This window comes from Symsagittifera roscoffensis, chromosome 5, assembly GCF_963678635.1.
Source record: "Symsagittifera roscoffensis chromosome 5, txSymRosc1.1, whole genome shotgun sequence".
Taxonomy (NCBI): domain Eukaryota; kingdom Metazoa; phylum Xenacoelomorpha; order Acoela; family Convolutidae; genus Symsagittifera; species Symsagittifera roscoffensis.
The window spans coordinates 29,876,883-29,894,441 of NC_087066.1; the positions used below are offsets into that span (position 1 = coordinate 29,876,883).

At 35.8% G+C, this 17,559-nt stretch overlaps 4 protein-coding genes across 4 annotated transcripts in view; 1 reads left to right on the forward strand and 3 right to left on the reverse strand.

Moving 5' to 3' along the window:
- The window catches only part of LOC134845598 (cysteine protease ATG4A-like), a 245,316-nt gene that overhangs the window by 122,739 nt on the left and 105,018 nt on the right, over window positions 1-17,559 (forward strand). The gene's annotated exons all lie outside the window — the stretch shown is intronic.
- Window positions 354-4,284, reverse strand: LOC134845536 (protein C12orf4-like). Its single transcript, XM_063862466.1, has 5 exons — window positions 4,140-4,284; window positions 2,735-2,942; window positions 1,588-2,265; window positions 1,141-1,352; window positions 354-900 (listed from the first exon to the last, which is right to left on the reverse strand). The coding sequence occupies exons 1-5, from the start codon at window positions 4,266-4,268 to the stop codon at window positions 544-546; spliced, it is 1,584 nt and encodes a 527-aa protein (XP_063718536.1). The 5' UTR covers window positions 4,269-4,284; the 3' UTR covers window positions 354-543.
- On the reverse strand, window positions 4,384-7,729 carry LOC134846507 (cytochrome c oxidase assembly factor 5-like). Its single transcript, XM_063863889.1, has 3 exons — window positions 7,562-7,729; window positions 4,637-4,735; window positions 4,384-4,536 (listed from the first exon to the last, which is right to left on the reverse strand). Exons 1-3 carry the CDS (start codon window positions 7,667-7,669, stop codon window positions 4,483-4,485), a joined length of 261 nt encoding a protein of 86 aa, XP_063719959.1. The 5' UTR covers window positions 7,670-7,729; the 3' UTR covers window positions 4,384-4,482.
- LOC134845902 (dual specificity mitogen-activated protein kinase kinase 2-like) lies at window positions 16,341-17,209 on the reverse strand. The gene has a single exon (XM_063863025.1). The coding sequence runs from the start codon at window positions 17,197-17,199 to the stop codon at window positions 16,441-16,443; it is 759 nt and encodes a 252-aa protein (XP_063719095.1). The 5' UTR covers window positions 17,200-17,209; the 3' UTR covers window positions 16,341-16,440.

Genomic DNA, 17,559 nt, shown 5'->3' on the forward strand with positions numbered 1-17,559 from the left:
TGGATCAATAGGTGAAACTTTTATTTTGCTGGAAAATCTGATAATTAATTTCCATTTTCGAAATTAAAAGTCGGTCACGTTTTTCGGGACCTTTACAATTTCGCTGTTCGATAGTGGAGTTTGCCTTCCTTTTAACACATAAATGAAGTGAACTTAAAAAGAAATCAAAAGTCAAACTGCTAACAATCAAAATTGAGCGTGAACAATTTTTTAGACTTTTTCTGAAAAACCAAAAAAAATCACCAAGACCTATATAAGAAAACTCACCACATTCATTACTCTTAATTACACTCCATTAAACAAACTCATGCGTTATAATTTCACATCATTTCAATTCAAAAAAAAACCTGCCGTAAAAAACTGGGCGCATGAGAACCCCGATGAGTTATTTTTTACATTCAAATGGTACTCATTCAAGAAAGGTTCTTAAGTCAGGGTACTTAATTAACGTCTTTTTTTCCAAATTTGTGCTCAATAAATACATCAATTTAAACTACAGATTTGATCAATAAACTAATAAGTTTATTTTAAAATGAACCCTTTTCAGCTACCATTACTGGTAACCTTAGTCACCACAGGATTCGATATCGGAAAGGTCTCCTGTAATGTCCTCCTTAATTGGTAAAACAAATCTGGCGAAGACTTCCTTGGTAACAAGAACTGAATAGTGCGTGATTTTGTAGTTGTCCACGTGGTTGCTTCTATCATATATCCCTTCACGCATTTAAATACTAGTTCAGCTCTTTTCACGCATTGGTCCAGAGTTTTATCGTCTTTTATTGTGTCTGTGAGTAAAAGTGGGATGTAGATGTTGATAATGTCGAAATCGATGGCCATTTTGAATATGTTTCTGATACCGTTAAAAGTCGGGTGTTGCGAGTTCATATCAAATGCATCCACCTGTAATAATTTGATATATACGTTTCAAAATCTCAATTTAGATGAAGTTAGCCAGATGTTTATAACTAATAACTTAACTTCAACAATATCTCAAGTAGCAAAGTTGCACCTAGACTTAACGAAAAACTTGAAAACATATCACTTATCTTTGAGTAAAACAATCCTTATCAAATAATGGCCACCACAAAATTAGTTACTATACAGTAGGAAAATGGTGTATGAAAAGAGCCAAATAATGACCTTGGCGTCTCCTGCTAGATGGAAAATGGCATGTACTGCTGACAAGTTGGAATGTCTGGTGATGAACACATCTCCGGGTAAAAGTGCCTTGAACTTCCTCTGGTTCTGTGGAGACATCTGGCTCAAAGTGGAGTGAAGTGGACTGGGGGTGGGATTCAGTGCCGACTGGCTATTGGTTCCAGTTGCACCGAGTTGCGAGGAGGCCAGAGACACTGAAAATAAATTCCAATCACCTCTTAAAAAAATTTTTTTTTGTCGGATTGGTTTTTAGATTCTGAACGAACGTTGTTTTGACACATCCAGGAAAATTCTCTGGTAAAAAATCAAAGAAATCGAGCTTCTCCGAACCTATCATTAAATTCCTATCAACCATTAAATCTTTTAGTAAAATTTTGAAAAGCAAAACACTTCGTCTTTTGTTGAAATTGGGGAAAATCAATGACTCGCCTTGATCTGAAGTAGATTCTCCACTGTTTGTAGACCCTACGGGAATAATCAACTCATTTGATCCCGACGCACTATTCTCACTCGAGTTCAAGTTCATCAAACTTGGAAATCTCTTGTAATTCAGCCCAATTATATCATCCTGTATAGCTTGCAGCTGCTGGTCCAGATCCGGAAAATGAAACTCGCAATTCTTGGAACAAATTTCTGCCAGTGACGTCATAAAATCAGAGGAGTATCGAACTCTGTTTCCAACCACCATCACCAGAGCCGAAAGGTTATTTGAGTACATAGTCAAAGCTGTCTGCATTCGTTTCGGATCCCTAGAGAAAGTACCTTCAATTTCATCGACTGTTGAAGTACACAGATCAATTGGATCCATTACGAGTAGCCTTATGTTGTGCATCGTTTTCATCTGAGTTCCGAGATATATCGTGAAACTTTCTTCCAAATCTGGTTCCAAACAGTTTACTGACAATTTAGTTGAAGTATCTGAATATGTGATTTTGGTTTCATTAGAATGAAGGTCTTCGGAGACAGTGTTGAGCCATTCTCTGAACTCGTTCTTCTGTGTGTCTCGAAGCAGACTGAGCTCACTTTCCCATGTGGACTCCATGAATTCGAGGTCTTCAAAGTGGGTGGCGTAGAGGCGATTAATCTGGTCATCTGACAGAGGTGTTCCTAGGCATCGAACACCATAGATAAATATATTCTATCACAAAAATAAGACAAGAAAAAACGTACAAACCTCCAAAAATGATAGGCACACTTCAACATGTACAAATAAATTTCAATTAGTACATTTTAATATATTTCAAATTAATCACTGGCAAGAGATCTCGTAGCAAACGAAGCTTTTTGTTCAAAATAGCTAAAGGAAGTTCAGTGTGCCTCAAATTTTATGTAATTCAGTGATTAATTTGAGGCACACTGAACTTCCTTTAGCTATTTTGAACAAAAAGCTTCGTTTGCTACGAGATCTCTTGCCAGTGTCATGTCAAGAGATCTTACATTTTTCTGATACATTTCGCAGCTCTCGTAAGGAACAAAGCCTTTGGAACCGTTATTTATTATCTAAACTGTAGATTTCGTGATGAACACTTCCCGCCCTTCGCTTCCGTATTTATGTGACGTCATTCGGATTGCTTACCATTTTGCTCGGCAGTGACTTTGATGTTCTCTAGCTTGTCCATGCACTGTTCCGTCTTCTCCTTCACCTCCCTCTCCTTCCTCTCTCTGGCCTCCCTCAGTGCCACACTGTAGCTGTGCTCCACTCCCAGAATAGTGTGGATGGCTGGACTGTGTAGAATGTCTTTGTACAGTTCCGCAAACACCTGCTGGTCCGAGAGTGGTTCCGTCTGCAAACAAGATACAATGAATCATCACCAAACTTATAGGTATCAGGTTAAGCTTTTATAGAACTCTCTTAAGGAAACTGAGACTTGAAAATAGACGTGGGTTTCTTTCTCAATGCACTTTTTGGTACGACCATTGAAAATGGGGAGGACCTTTGTATTCGGGTGACTTTTAGTTTTTTTCCACGCAAGATCAGGTACCATAAAAAATTAATTGGATAGAGTCGAGTGATACATCATGTTTTGAAGTCCTTTCAGCCGTAATTCGAACGAAATTGAAAAATTGTCCCAGTGTCGAGAAATACCTGTTTTAAACTTTTGAGGTTATGGCTAATTTTTAGCAATAAAAGGGATCGAGTAACGTTCGTTATATGAAAATTTCAGGCAACTTGATTATACTAAATCAAAAACTATTTTTCGCGGCTTCATTTGGCGTTTCCTAAGCAAAAAAGTTTCCAAAAAATATTTTAAAACTATTGTGCAAAAATATCGGCTTTTAAATTTTTTTGTTTGTTATTCAATTTTTCAGGACAACTCGTCAATTATGCCTAATTCACTAATTTTATGTGCGTTTGTATAGTTTTCTCATCACACCGCGGACGAAAACGTCAATAAATTGAAACAAGACTGCTCGTATCAGGGCGAAGCCCTGAATGTTCCGACTACCTTTTAGGGTTTATGGAGCAGTAACAACATTAAAAAAAAATTAAATCAAAAAAATAAAATGAAAACTTTATGAATACCAACCCCCCACACGCCATATAAAGTACCAAAGGATGAAGTATATCGCGCGTTAATTGTCCCAAATTGGCCAAAATGGCAATCTTGAAACCCCCATAACTTTACAAAAAATGATCAGAGGTGAAAAATCTTTTCAAATTTAAGCTCAAGACAACAATAGCTTTTGAATGATGTTAAAAAAATTCCGTCAAAAATGGCTAGTTAATAAGTCGAAATTTGTCTGAAGAAAAAAACCCACTGAGCACAAATATTTGTTACTTCTCGTTACAAAATCGGAACAAAAATGAAGAAAATTTTTTTGTAGTTTTTTTATGAATGTGAGTGGAATATTCTGTGCTACTAGTACAGCAACCGGCTACCCTTGTTTTTAAATAGCAATAACGGAACATAAAATGGCTGCATTGAATGTGAGCACCCTACCCAACGCCCTGACGTGTTTGCCCTTGCATTATCAATTACCTTGGAGTACTTTTCGTGTGTGGAGGTGTATGCATTGGCCCACATGTCAGACAACTTGTCCACTTCCTCCGGAGTCAGAGGCATTGCCGATTCAACCAAACAAAACAATCTGAAAAATACATGTTTCATATACAATGCACCAGAGCTGAAGCAACAGAAATATGTATCATGTTCCCACCCAACATATCCACAATGAGAGCAAAAGTTTTGTCTCGCATGAAGTTAGATTAGGAACCCATTCAAATACTATATAAAATTCAATTCGATCTACTTGATAAAAAATAAGAGTCTCCGCTTCATTACTATTTGCAATTTAGGTCAAATGACTTGGACTACTTGGGCACTATCTGTCAATGTGTTCGTCCTTTCGGCCTTGAATCCTGAATCGAGGGTCAAACTGAAACCAATTTACTAGTAAACGTCTACAGCCAACATAGATAAGAAAAAATAAACTCCCTAAATGTCAAAAATTTAGTCGTGTTCTGTAGTGGACTGACCACTGATCTCTTGCATATGTAGAGCTGTGTGGCAAGATGTCTGCACTGGTCTGGCACTCCCTCCTGCGCAGTTAGACACTCTCGCATAGACTTCTTGTCCTAAACACAAGGTCAGATTTGCTCGATCTTCAGCTGGCAAATATTTCGTTATAAAACATTTCCCACTATTTATGGCGACCACACTTTTCATAGCGTTTGTTTCCCTCAATTCTGTAAGCTATCAAGTAAGCTAGGAGATGCCGCTTCTTTTGACAGGTATACATCGAACATTGTATTTTCTCTTGCAAAGCAAAGGATATAAGACCCGCAAAAATTTCAAAAGTTATAAGCAATCAAGGCTAAATGCGTTAAACAACAATGAAAAAAAAAACCATTTCCAAATAACTAACATGAACTACCTGTTCCTGAGCAAGTAGCACATAATGTTCCGATTACAGTAATTTTAACACAGCGGCGAGCTGAGCTTCGCACCACTTGCAATACAAAACAAGAAGGCCGCTAAGTCGAAAAAAAACTAAAAAATTTGAAAATGTCAAAAACAAAATCTTTCTAAAAGAATGCAGCTAGCTATGAAAAAAAAAACGTGCCCAGACAATAAAATGTAAAAAAAAGCATCGAAAAAAAATTAGCAAGCGGCAACAAAGCCGAAAATACCTTAACAGAAACCCTTTAGGCGAAAAAAAATTCAAAAAATGTATCAAGTCCCCGTCACTCTTAAGCTAACAAATTTTATTCGCACGTCAAATGAAACAATACGCTGCCAATATTTCGATATAAAAAAGACCGAAACGTATCAAGTCGAAAAAGGAGAAAGAAACACAAAAAGCCAAAAAAAATTCAAAAAAATTCAAGACCAATAAAAAAAGTCCATCTTACCCTAAAAACAAACACAGCTCGTCGACGGCGCAATAGGAGGCCAAAAAGCCAATATAATACATGCCAAAACCTATTCAGCCGAAAAAAAATTAAGAAAAAAGCCGAAATAAAAACTTTTTGCTCGTCGAGCGATATAATGCAAAAGAAGGGCAATCAGCCGATATAATTTAGGCTGAAACCTATCAGGCCGGAAAAAAAAGAGAAAAAAAACGAAAAAAAAACATTTCAACAAATCGAACTAGGAAAATACAACCAACAGAGAAAGATAATTTTAATTGGACATATATTTGTTTGAAATGCTAATAAGCACAAAATATATCTGTAGCGGTAAAACTATTGCCCTCAAAAGCGTTCAAGAAACGAATCCAAATGAAAAGTCCTGCAAAAAAAACTATTTACGGAAACAAAACTCTGGTAACCGATTGCACTACCCTTCCTTATCGTAAGATTTTAAAGAAAAGAATGGAAAAACTTTTTTAATTCTTTTTTTTTCATATTTGTGGCTTAAGTTTGTATGGTTGCAAAATTCATACCGAAAATTGACACAAAGGCAAAGCAGATATTCGCATTACTTGCGATACAACACAAGCGCAGTATTGCAAGCTAGCAAAATGAAAATGAAATCGAAAAAAATGGGAACAAAAGAAAATAAATTAAATTATCGCAGAGGTAAACAATAGTCCAAAAAGACAACCACCAGTTTCAAATAACCTTTTAGTATTTACCAACCGGCAAATAAGCCGACTACAAGTTAGTAGACGCCTATTGAGCAGAAAATTTTAAATAAACAACAAACATTTTTTGCGTTAAAAGCGACACAGAAAAAAAACGATAAATCAAAAACCGAAACTGTTTATGCCGAATAAAACTTTTAAGCGAAAAAACAAAAAAGCGAATGAAAATATACAACATCAAGACTATTATTTTTACAAATTAAAGAAGTAACCAAAAAGATTTCCCTCTACAATGAATGTTGCTGACCGCACATGAAAAATCCCCCATGTGGTAACTAAGCCGAAAAAATATAAGCAGACAAACGAAAGTCCAACCATTCAATTTTTACCGGAAAAAAATTTCAATTTCATATATACGGAAAAAACAAGGTTCGTCCGGAACTCAGACCTTAGAGTACAAAGACAACCGCGTTAACTCTAAGCCAAGTGGGAAGATGTGTCGAAGTTGCTAAGGTTGAGTAATAAAGCAATTTCACAATTTCTGACAGATTTGTAAGATAAGTTACTTATGGGAGAAAAGACTAGTTCCAGATATAAAACACTTGCTCTCGTAAGTGTAATAAAAAGAACGAAATCAAACATTGCTCCTAAGAAAATTAAAACATGTTTTTTGTTCCAACTTTGAGCTGGGAAAGCGCTAATTCAAGCTTTAAAAACTGATTTTAATTTAAGTTCATGTTCATCGCTTGATATATCTTTTTACGCTCTTGCATGTTAAAATTGAACTAAAACCAGTTTCTCTAGACACTACGATAATGATAATTTTTGGATTTATGTAATGTCAATTGAAATTCCCATTCATATGATATAACACTCAACCTCATCTGAAATTTGTTTGTGGACCTTATTTTGCATGGAAAATAAAACGGATTTTTGTCAATATTTGAACACTTCCGAAACCTAAGTCCCTCTCTACTCTCAGTGGTCGAAACAAAGTTAGTTTTCATTAGTAAATTAGTATCGTTTGTCAACCGGCTTTTCTGCGAAACTTCTTTTGTGTTAACTGAATATTATAGCACAGTCGATGTGCAATTGTTGTCAATGGGCAACGTTTCGTTATAAACATATAAAACTTTCATCAAAAATTCAGCTGAAAATCAGGATTTAACTTCGAAATTGTTTAAAGCGAAGATTTTATGTTCCTAACTGTAACCTATAATTTTCAAAACCTATTGCTTATTGCGATACTTTGAGGCATATTTATCTCAATTCATCATTTAACTCTTTTGCTATAATTAAAGATGGTTTTTTGATTATCCAATAAAACCAACATCATCATTAATTCTAGTATATTACTGTTACTTTGTAAATTTACCCTGGTGTAACAGTCTGAAAACATGAGACAGTCCTTCAATTTGTTTCTGATTCCCTCACAAGGAGGTCTGCTCCGCTTCTCCTGCGACAGGTAATCACTAATGGGCATTTCCAGTCAATATGCCAGTCAAACAAAACAACACGACAATATAATCATATCAGCATCCTTCGAACTGAAAAAAATTATTTTGCTTTTAACGGCCTGGCTTAAGGTTACGTAAAACTTCGACCAGCATATATGAAAACATGTTTACAATAAATTATTTTATTCCGCTCTCACGAAGCATAAAAATTACAAAAGAGCACTCGATGCAACCAGTCGCACAAAATTCCAAACACTTTCCTGACAAAAAAGTATTTAGCCCATCGAGCTCCCAACTTTCAGTTAAAATAACCGATAGAGGGATTTAATTTGATACGGCTAATTGTTCTTTGACCATTCCCCTAGGAGTCTATATCCCTTAGCGTAATCAGGCAGCTTTTAGCTCTAATTTATAAATGGCTAGTATCGACGAGCATACCACTCGACTAGCATACAAATTTCAATAAATAAAATTGAACCGAACACAGAACTGAAAATGAAAAAACACAACTGAAAAAGAACTGGCGCTTGCAGAGCAAGTAGCATAGAAGCTTACTACCTATTTTGGGGAAAAACTGAAATTTGTGTGGTTCTCTTGTACATATGGCACTTAGACACTTGCGATAAAAGAATGCCTGTAATTGGTAAAAAAAATTAACAGAGCGGATCTGAGCTTCGCACCATTTTCGATACAACACAAGAACTAAAATTAAAAAATTTCCAAAAAACTGGATCTATCAAAATGATAAGGCTAGTTATGAAACAAAAACAAGCCAAGACAATAGAATATGAAATTGGCATCGAAAGATAATTTATCAGCTGCAACAAAGCCGAAAATACCTTGGCAGAAATCCTTTAAGCCGGAAATCGAATGAACAAGGCTTAGACTTACGAAAACTTGATAAATCCCCCTCACCCTCAAAACACAAACACTCAATAAAACTTTTGCTCGTCAAATGAAACAATATGCGGCCACAAACTCTTTCCTGGCGAAATTTGTTTCTGATTCCTCACAAGGAGGTCTGCTCCGCTTCTCCTCACAACACAGAGACAAGCACACAAACTTTTTTGCTCGTGAAAAGAAGCCATAGGAGGCCAAAAGGCCGAAATAATATAGGCCAAAACCTATCGAGCAGAAAAAAAGGAAAAATTCAGAACAAAAACCGGAAAAAAAAAGTTGTCATGAAAAGCTTGCTCTATATTTACTATTAAGATGCTTCACATTTTATGTCATCTAGAGGTGAGCACAAAATTATGTTTCCATTGAAACTACTCGAAATTTCGTCACTAAGTCGATCAAAAATAGGCCGAAATCATTCAGGCAGAACAAAATTTTGAAGCGAAAACAATTAAGAAAAAAATCGAAACCAAGCTTTAAATTACAATCAGCAGAGGTAAATCAGAACATAAAAATCATTTATAATGAATAAACTTAATAAAAAAAATATTGTTTAATATGGCAACTAAGTCTGCAAAACATTAAGCAGAAAATAATAAGCCGGCAATTTTTTTGAAACGGATTATTTCCCGTTTGAAAAAAGGTCCTGTCAGATTCGAATCCAGGACTTTTGCCATTCCAGGCCCATTCGTTATCTCCAGACCAAGTGTGCCGGCGACGCAAAGAAATTGAAATTCATTATGAACTGAGCTCATTTCTAAATTTGACCAATCTCTGAACAAAGTTATTTACGGGCAAAAAAGTCTAGTACCCAATTGCAATACCCTTGCTTCTCGCAAAGGTAACTAGGAATTGAAAAATGGAAACAAAAATTACTCATTAATCTTCAAAACAGCTTTTTTTCCAAGTTTTACTAGCAATCGTTGAGTTTTTGATGCCGGAGAGCGCTAACTGAAGCGTCCAAAAATTCGTTTACAGCTAAAACTTAGTTTTTTCAACAGTTTCAGCAGTTTTTTAAAACTCTGCTGGGTTTACTAGCTCTTATTACGACAAAAAAAAGTTTGAATTAGGTTTTTCTGGACTTTTTTTTAATCGAAATTACGACTAAAATAGCTACAATATGATACATCACTCCACCAAGTTAAAGTTAATTTATAGTGCCTGACTTTGTGAGTAAAAGGTACGGACACAGAGTCGAAGCTTCACACCGCAGACAAAATGCCACGAAAAAGCTTTGAGAAAAAGAAGAAAACGACGAGAAAACAACTTTTTTAAAACAAACACCCTTTACGCGAATGACACAACAATGCTCGAGCTGCCCTGCACAGCACAGCTTTGCTACTGACGTTTAAATTACCGAAACACTAGCCATTAAATTACCGTATCCTGCCCTGCACAGCTGTGCTACTGACGTTTAAATTACCGAAACACTAGCCACTGATTAAGCGGAAAACACGTGTTATTTAACTGCTAATACCGTGCAGCATAAGCCTTGTCAAAAACAGAACTCTTTTTTTTCACAAATTGGATTGGGAAAAAAGTTAGCTTGTCATATAACACGATGCTCGCGAAGTCGCTTGTTTAGTACAGTAAAATACATTCGAACAAAGAGTTGCCCCCAAAACTTTAATTACTCGGACCAATTAGTCAGAATTGGAAAATGATAGTAAAAAAAAAAACAAAATATTATTTCCTGTTTTCCCTGTTTTATATATAATCATGCTAGGCTTTTTGTTAAATTTACACTTGTCTATAAAAAAATAATTAAATGGATTTTAAATTATTTATATTTCTGAGTAAAAACGAAGCATAAAAATTAGAAAAGAGCACTCGATGCAACCAGTCGCACAAAACTCCAAACACTTTTCTGACAAAAAAGTATTTAGCCTTAGAAAAAGTCTTGTTCTTTGACCATTCCCCTAGGAGTCTATATCCCTTCCTGACAAAAAAAAGTATTGTTCTTTGACCATTCCCCTAGTAGTCTATATCCCTTAGCGTAATCAGGCAGCTTTTAGCTCTAATTTATAAATGGCTAGTACCGACGAGCATACCACTCGACTAGCATACGAATTTCAATAAAAAAAATTGAACCGAACACAGAAATGAAAATGAAAAAACACAACTGAAAAAGAACTGGCGCTTGCAGAGCAAGTAGCATAGAAGCTTACTACCTATTTTGGGGAAAAACTGAAATTTGTGTGGTTCTCTTGTACATATGGCACTTAGACACTTGCGATAAAAGAATGCCTGTAATTGGTAAAAAAATTAACAGAGCGGATCTGAGCTTCGCACCATTTTCGATACAACACAAGAATTAAAATTTAAAAATTTCCAAAAAACTAGATCTATCAAAATGAATAAAGCTAGTTATGAAACAAAAACATGCTAAGATAATAGAATAAGAAATTGGCAACGAAAGATAATTTATCAGCTGCAACAAAGCCGAAAATACCTTGGAAGAAATCCTTTAAGCCGGAAACCGAATGAACAAGGCTTAGACTTACGAAAACTTGATGAATCCCCCTCACCCTCAAAACACACAAACACTCAATAAAACTTTTGCTCGTCAAATGAAACAATATGCGGCCACAAAGCCGCTGTAATATAGGCTGAAACCTGTAAGCCCAAAAAAGGAAACTGAAAAAAGCCATAAAATTATGATAATAAGACTAATAAGAAGACAAAGTCCCCTCACACTCATAACACAGAGACAAGCACACAAACTCTTTCCTGGCGAAATTTGTTTCTGATTCCTCACAAGGAGGTCTCCTCCGCTTCTTCTCACAAAATTCCAAACACTTTCCTGACAAAAAAGTATTTAACTCATCGAGCTCACAACTTTCAGTTAAAATAACCTTTCAGATAGAGGGATTTAATTTGATACGGCTGATTGTTCTTTGACCATTCCCCTAGGAGTCTATATCCCTTAGCGTAATCAGGCAGCTTTTAGCTCTAATTTAAAAATGGCTAGTATCGACGAGCATACCACTCGACTAACATACAAATTTCAATAAATAAAATTGAACCGAACACAGAACTGAAAAGGAAAAAACACAACTGAAAAAGAATTGGCGCTTGCAGAGCAAGTAGCAATGAAGCTTACTGACTATTTTGGGGAAAAACTGAAATTTGTGTGGTTCTCTTGTACATATGGCACTTAGACACTTGCGATAAAAGAAGGCCTTTAATTGGTAAAAATTAACAGCGGATCTGAGCTTCGCACCATTTGCGATACAACACAAGAATTAAAATTTAAAAATTTCCAAAAAACTAGATCTATCAAAACGAATAAGGCTAGTTATGAAACAAAAACAAGCCAGGACAATAGAATATGAAATTGGCATCGAAAGATAATTTATCAGCTGCAACAAAGCCGAAAATACCTTGGAAGAAATCCTTTAAGCCGGAAACCGAATGAACAAGGCTTAGACTTACGAAAACTTGATAAACCCCCCTAACCCTCAAAACACACAAACACTCAAGAAAACTTTTGCTCGTCAAATGAAACAATATGCGGCCACAAAGCCGCTATAATATAGGCCGAAACCTGTAAGCCCAAAAAGCAAATTTAAAAAAAGCCAAAAAAATTATGATAATAAGACTAATAAGAGGACATTAAAACCCCTCACACTCATAACACAGAGACAAGCACACAAACTCTTTCCTGGCAAAATTTGTTTCTGATTCCTCACAAGGAGGTCTGCTCCGCTTCTCGTCATAACACAGAGACAAACACACAACCTTTTTTGCTTGTGAAAAGAAGCCATAGGAGGCCAAAAGGCCGAAATAATATAGACCAAAACCTATCGAGCAGAAAAAAGGAAAAAATCAGAACAAAAACCGGAAAAAAATGTTGTCATGAAAAGCGTGATCTATATTTTCTTTTAAGATGTTTAGCATTTTATGTCATTTAGAGGTGAGCACAAAATTATGTTTCCATTGAAACTACTCGAAATTACGTCACTAAGTCGATCAAAAATAGGCCGAAATCATTCAGGCAGAACAAAATTTTGAAGCAAAAAAAATTAAGAAAACATTCGAAACCAAGCTTTAAATTACAATCAGCAGAGGTAAATCAGAACATAAAAAGCATTTATAATGCATAAACTTAGAAAAAAATATTGTACAATATGGCAACTAAGTCTACAAAACATTAAGCAGACAAAAAAAAAGCCGGCATTTTTTTTGAAACGGATTATTTCTCTTTTGAAAAAAGGTCCTGTCAGATTCGAATCCAGGACCTTTTCCATTCCAGGCGCATTCGTTATCTCCAGACCAAGTGTGCCGGCGACACAAAGAAATTGAAATTCATTATGAACTGAGCTCATTTCTAAATTTGACCAATCTGTGAACAAAGTTATTTACGGGCAAAAAACCTAGTACCCAATTGCAATACTCTTGCTTCTCGCAAAGGTAACTAGGAATTGAAAAATGGAAACAAAAAATTCTCATTAATATTCAAAACAGCCTTTTTTTCCAAGTTTTACTAGAAATCGTTGAGTTTTTGATGCCTGGGAGCGCTAGCTGAAGATTCCAAAAATTCTTTTCCAGCTAAAACTTCGTTTTTTCAACAGTTTACTTGCTCTTACTACGACAAAAAAAAACGTTCGAATTAGGTTTTTCTGGACTTTTTTCATCGAAATTACGACTAAAATAGCTACAATATGATACATCACTCCACCAAGTTAAAGTTAATTTATAGTGCCTGACTTTGTGAGGAAAAGGTACGGACACTGAGTCGAAGCTTCACACCGCGGACAAAACGCCAAGAAAAAGCTTTCAGAAAGTGAAGAAGAAAACGACGAGAAAACAATTTTTTTTAAAACAAATAAAATACCCTTTACGCGAATGGCACAACAATGCTCGAGCAACCAGGTATCCTGCCCTGCACAGCTGTGCTACTGACGTTTAAATTACCGAAACACTAGCCACTGATTAAGCGGAAAACACGTGTTATTTAACTGCTAATACCGTGCAGCATAAGCCTTGTCAAAAACAGAACTCTTTTTTTTCCACAAATTGGATTGGGAAAAAAGTTAGCTTGTCATATAACACGATGCTCGCGAAGTCGCTTGTTTAGTACAGTAAAATACATTCGAACAAAGAGTTGCCCCCAAAACTTTAATTACTCGGACCAATTAGTCAGAATTGGAAAATGATCGTAAAAAAAAAATATTATTTCCTGTTTTCCCTGTTTTATATATAATCATGCTAGGCTTGTTGTTAAATTTACACTTGTCTATAAAAAAATAATTAAATGGATTTTAATTATTTATATTTCTGAGTAATAACCAACCACAGTTGAGCTAAATGACAAAACTTACACTGATGCGAAACAGAGCTTCGCAGATATGCGATACAATCAAAGAAAGCCGCAAGTCAAAAAATATGAAATAAAAAATCAACACTGTCGAAAAAACTAGATCTATCAAAAAGAAAAGCTTTAATTTTGAAGGAAAAAAAACATAAAACATGCCAAGACAACAGAATATAAAACTTGCATCGCAAGAAAAGCATCAGCCACAACGCCGAAAACACCTGAGCTGAAAGCTCAGGAGCCGAAATAATTCCAAAAGATTCATAACTTGATAAAACGTTTCGAAGTCCCCTCCCCCTCGAAACACACCCAATCGCACATGAAAAACTCTCCCAATCTTCAAACGGCGCAAAATGCGGCCAGAAAGCAGATATAATATAGAACAAAACAAATTAAGCCAAGCAAAACAATTGACAGCTAAATCAATAATCGAAGCCAAACTAACAAAGTGGTAATAAAGCCCACAACTCTTGAGCAGACATAAGTTGAGCTGGAAAAACAACATGTTTTGAACTTAAAACCACAAAAACAAAACTATTACATAACACAAATTTTTTTAATGAAATTTCTCAAAATAAGGCCGCTTAGCCGATAAAATATAATCCGAAACTTTTAAAGCCAAATAAAAAGAAACAAAAACAAAAAAATATATGATGAAATCGGAGTTGTTAAATTTACAACCAGCATAAAAAAAACTTCGAATAGAGCGGGCATTCAAAATGCAGACACAGATATGCTCAAAAAGTCGCCTGTTAGTTGACGAAAGTACAGTTTTGAAAATCACTGAAATTTCAATCATGTCATCAAAATCTAGTAGTAGGGAAAAAGTCTAGTACCCGGTTGAAACATCCTTGTTTATCGCCAGGGAAAATATATTGGTATTTTATGCTATTCGAGCGGTCGCGTTTTTCCTTACCCATTCACCAACAAAAAACTGAAATCAGGAAAAAGATGAAATTTGAAATCAGGAAATAGAAAAGGTAAAGTGAAAATAGAAGCTTATTGCTCAATTAAAATTAAGAAATACCACTCGATGTTACCAAAATTAATGGCAAAAAAATATTCTGCCTTTCCAGTTACCAATTATCAGCTAAATTAAGCTTTCAGGTCGAGTGATTTAATTTGATACGGCTTATTGTTCATTGCCCATTCCCCTCAACATAATTAAGCAGCTTTAGTTTAAAGTATTAATGGCTAGCACCGACTAGCATAAAACTCGGCTGCAATGAAAATTTCAAAAATCAATATTCTACAAAGCGAACAAAGGTTAAGTACAACCGCAATTGCGCTTATTTCTAAATTAGTCATTTTCAAAAGTTTTGATCATGTTTGCGACCAAAGGCGGATCTAGGATTTTCTCGAAGGGGTGTACTTTTTTTTAGGTCGACCAAATTGATTTTCTGATCTCTCCCAAAACATTATACCGACCCTATTTCGACCAAACTTTCTGCGCCGAAAGCAAGTTTTTGAAAAAAAAACAGGCCAAAAAAGCATTTTTCGGCACTTGTTGAAAATTGTTACTCAAATCATTAATATATATTGGCGCCTTTACAAAAATTTTAGGGTCAATCAGCCAAAATTGGATATCTCAAAATAGTACAAAAGACGGCCCTTTGGGTCCGCAGGGGGTCGAATCCCTGAGGTGGGGGGCGTCCGCCTTTCCTTAAATCCGCTACATCTAGCGTCCATGATTTAGAGCCAGGCCGACTCGATAAAAAAGATTTCATCCATCCACTTCCATGCTGAATGAAAAAGCTCAGATCATTTTTTTCGTCACTGAAATAATTTTGACATCTTTATCGCGACTGAACAGTATTTATTATGACATCACACTCTACGCCTTCAGAGTGGTCTTTGAGGTGCCTACTTTTGCTTGAAAAAAGCACAGATCAGTCCATCATTTCATCCAACTCCTTTGAGAGCGGAAAAAACAGCATATCTCTTCACTTTTGAAACAGCTAGCTCATTAGCTTTTTTCTATTTGTTGGCTCAAAATGGGAAAAATCCATTCTTTTTAGGTCGACTGTTCTCTCAACGAAGAAGACAATTAGAAGAATAAGATTTTGATATCGTTATGCAGGCAAACACAAAGCAATTTAATCGTCATTTATCATCATTTACCATTAAAAGACAAAATTAATTGAATAGAAAACGGGGTTTATTCATTAAATAAATATGATCACATATTATATCTAATTAATAAAAAAAAGTAAATCACGCAAATTTTTAACTCTTTCAGAACTCAATTTTTTCATTTGTAGAAACAGAACGCATACTTTTTCCATAGAACTCAGATCCTACTCTAGGGTAAAGTTAAGATTAAAAGATCTACTTAACAATCTTTCTAACCCTTCCCCTAAACAAAAAAAAAACAATTTTTAATTGAATTACGGTCAAAATCGTGCGAGATCTTGAAATTTGGATCGATTTGTTTGAGATGTTATGCACAAAAAGACTAATTTCATCCTTCTTGTGAAATTCTTTTTAAATGGATTTCAAAATAAGGGGAACGGTTAAGACTGATTAAGCTGATCCTAAAGTACACTTCTTCAATGTGCAAATTTGAGTTGATTCTAAAAAAGGCTATCTGTTCGGTTGAGGCAGAGGTATTTCACTTGTCTTTTCCAAAATCCGCTCCATCCAACCCTGGACATCTGTTATGTCATCGTGTGTAGCTTTCTCCAGAAACGAAGACTTCAGCAGTCCACTGTACTTTGGCCTCTCCTTCCTCTCCTTCTTCAAGCAACTATCAATGAAGCGGTGAAAATTGGCTGTGAAAGTGATTTTGGGGGGCATGTCTTGTAGCTTCGGAGGGTTTCCTGTCACTACCTCCTGTAATTGGTCAAATACACTGTTCCAAGACCTATATGGAAATGAACCTGTCGAAATTTCAATCATGGATATACCCATGGACCATACATCCGATCTGATATCGTATCCATCTTTTTCTCGTGGGTCGATACGTTCAGGGGCCATATATGGTCTGCAACCTACATCATGGGTCCTGGCTATGGAGTCCACTAACACTCCGCTAATTCCGAAGTCACAGAGCTTTATAGCACCGTGTTTATTAATAAGGATATTGCTAGGCTTCACGTCTCTGTGGATTATCTTCAACTCATTTTTCAGATACATCAAAGCCCGTACAGTCGCCAAAGCTACTTGTGCTAGAATTGCCTCGGGAATTATGTCATTAATAGAGTGGTGTACATAACGGTAAAGCAGCTCAGCTGAAAGGTCCATCAACTCCATACAAATCCAGCAATCTCCCTCGTGAAACAAGGCTCCGTGAAATGTTACAATGTGTCTGTAAGACGCTTTTCTGATCACGCCCAAATCCATGATAACTTTACACTGTTAAGACTAATAAGAGGACATTAAAACCCCTCACACTCATAACACAGAGACAAGCACACAAACTCTTTCCTGGCAAAATTTGTTTCTGATTCCTCACAAGGAGGTCTGCTCCGCTTCTCCTCATAACACAGAGACAAACACACAACCTTTTTTGCTTGTGAAAAGAAGCCATAGGAGGCCAAAAGGCCGAAATAATATAGACCAAAACCTATCGAGCAGAAAAAAGGAAAAAATCAGAACAAAAACCGGAAAAAAATGTTGTCATGAAAAGCGTGATCTATATTTTCTTTTAAGATGTTTAGCATTTTATGTCATTTAGAGGTGAGCACAAAATTATGTTTCCAT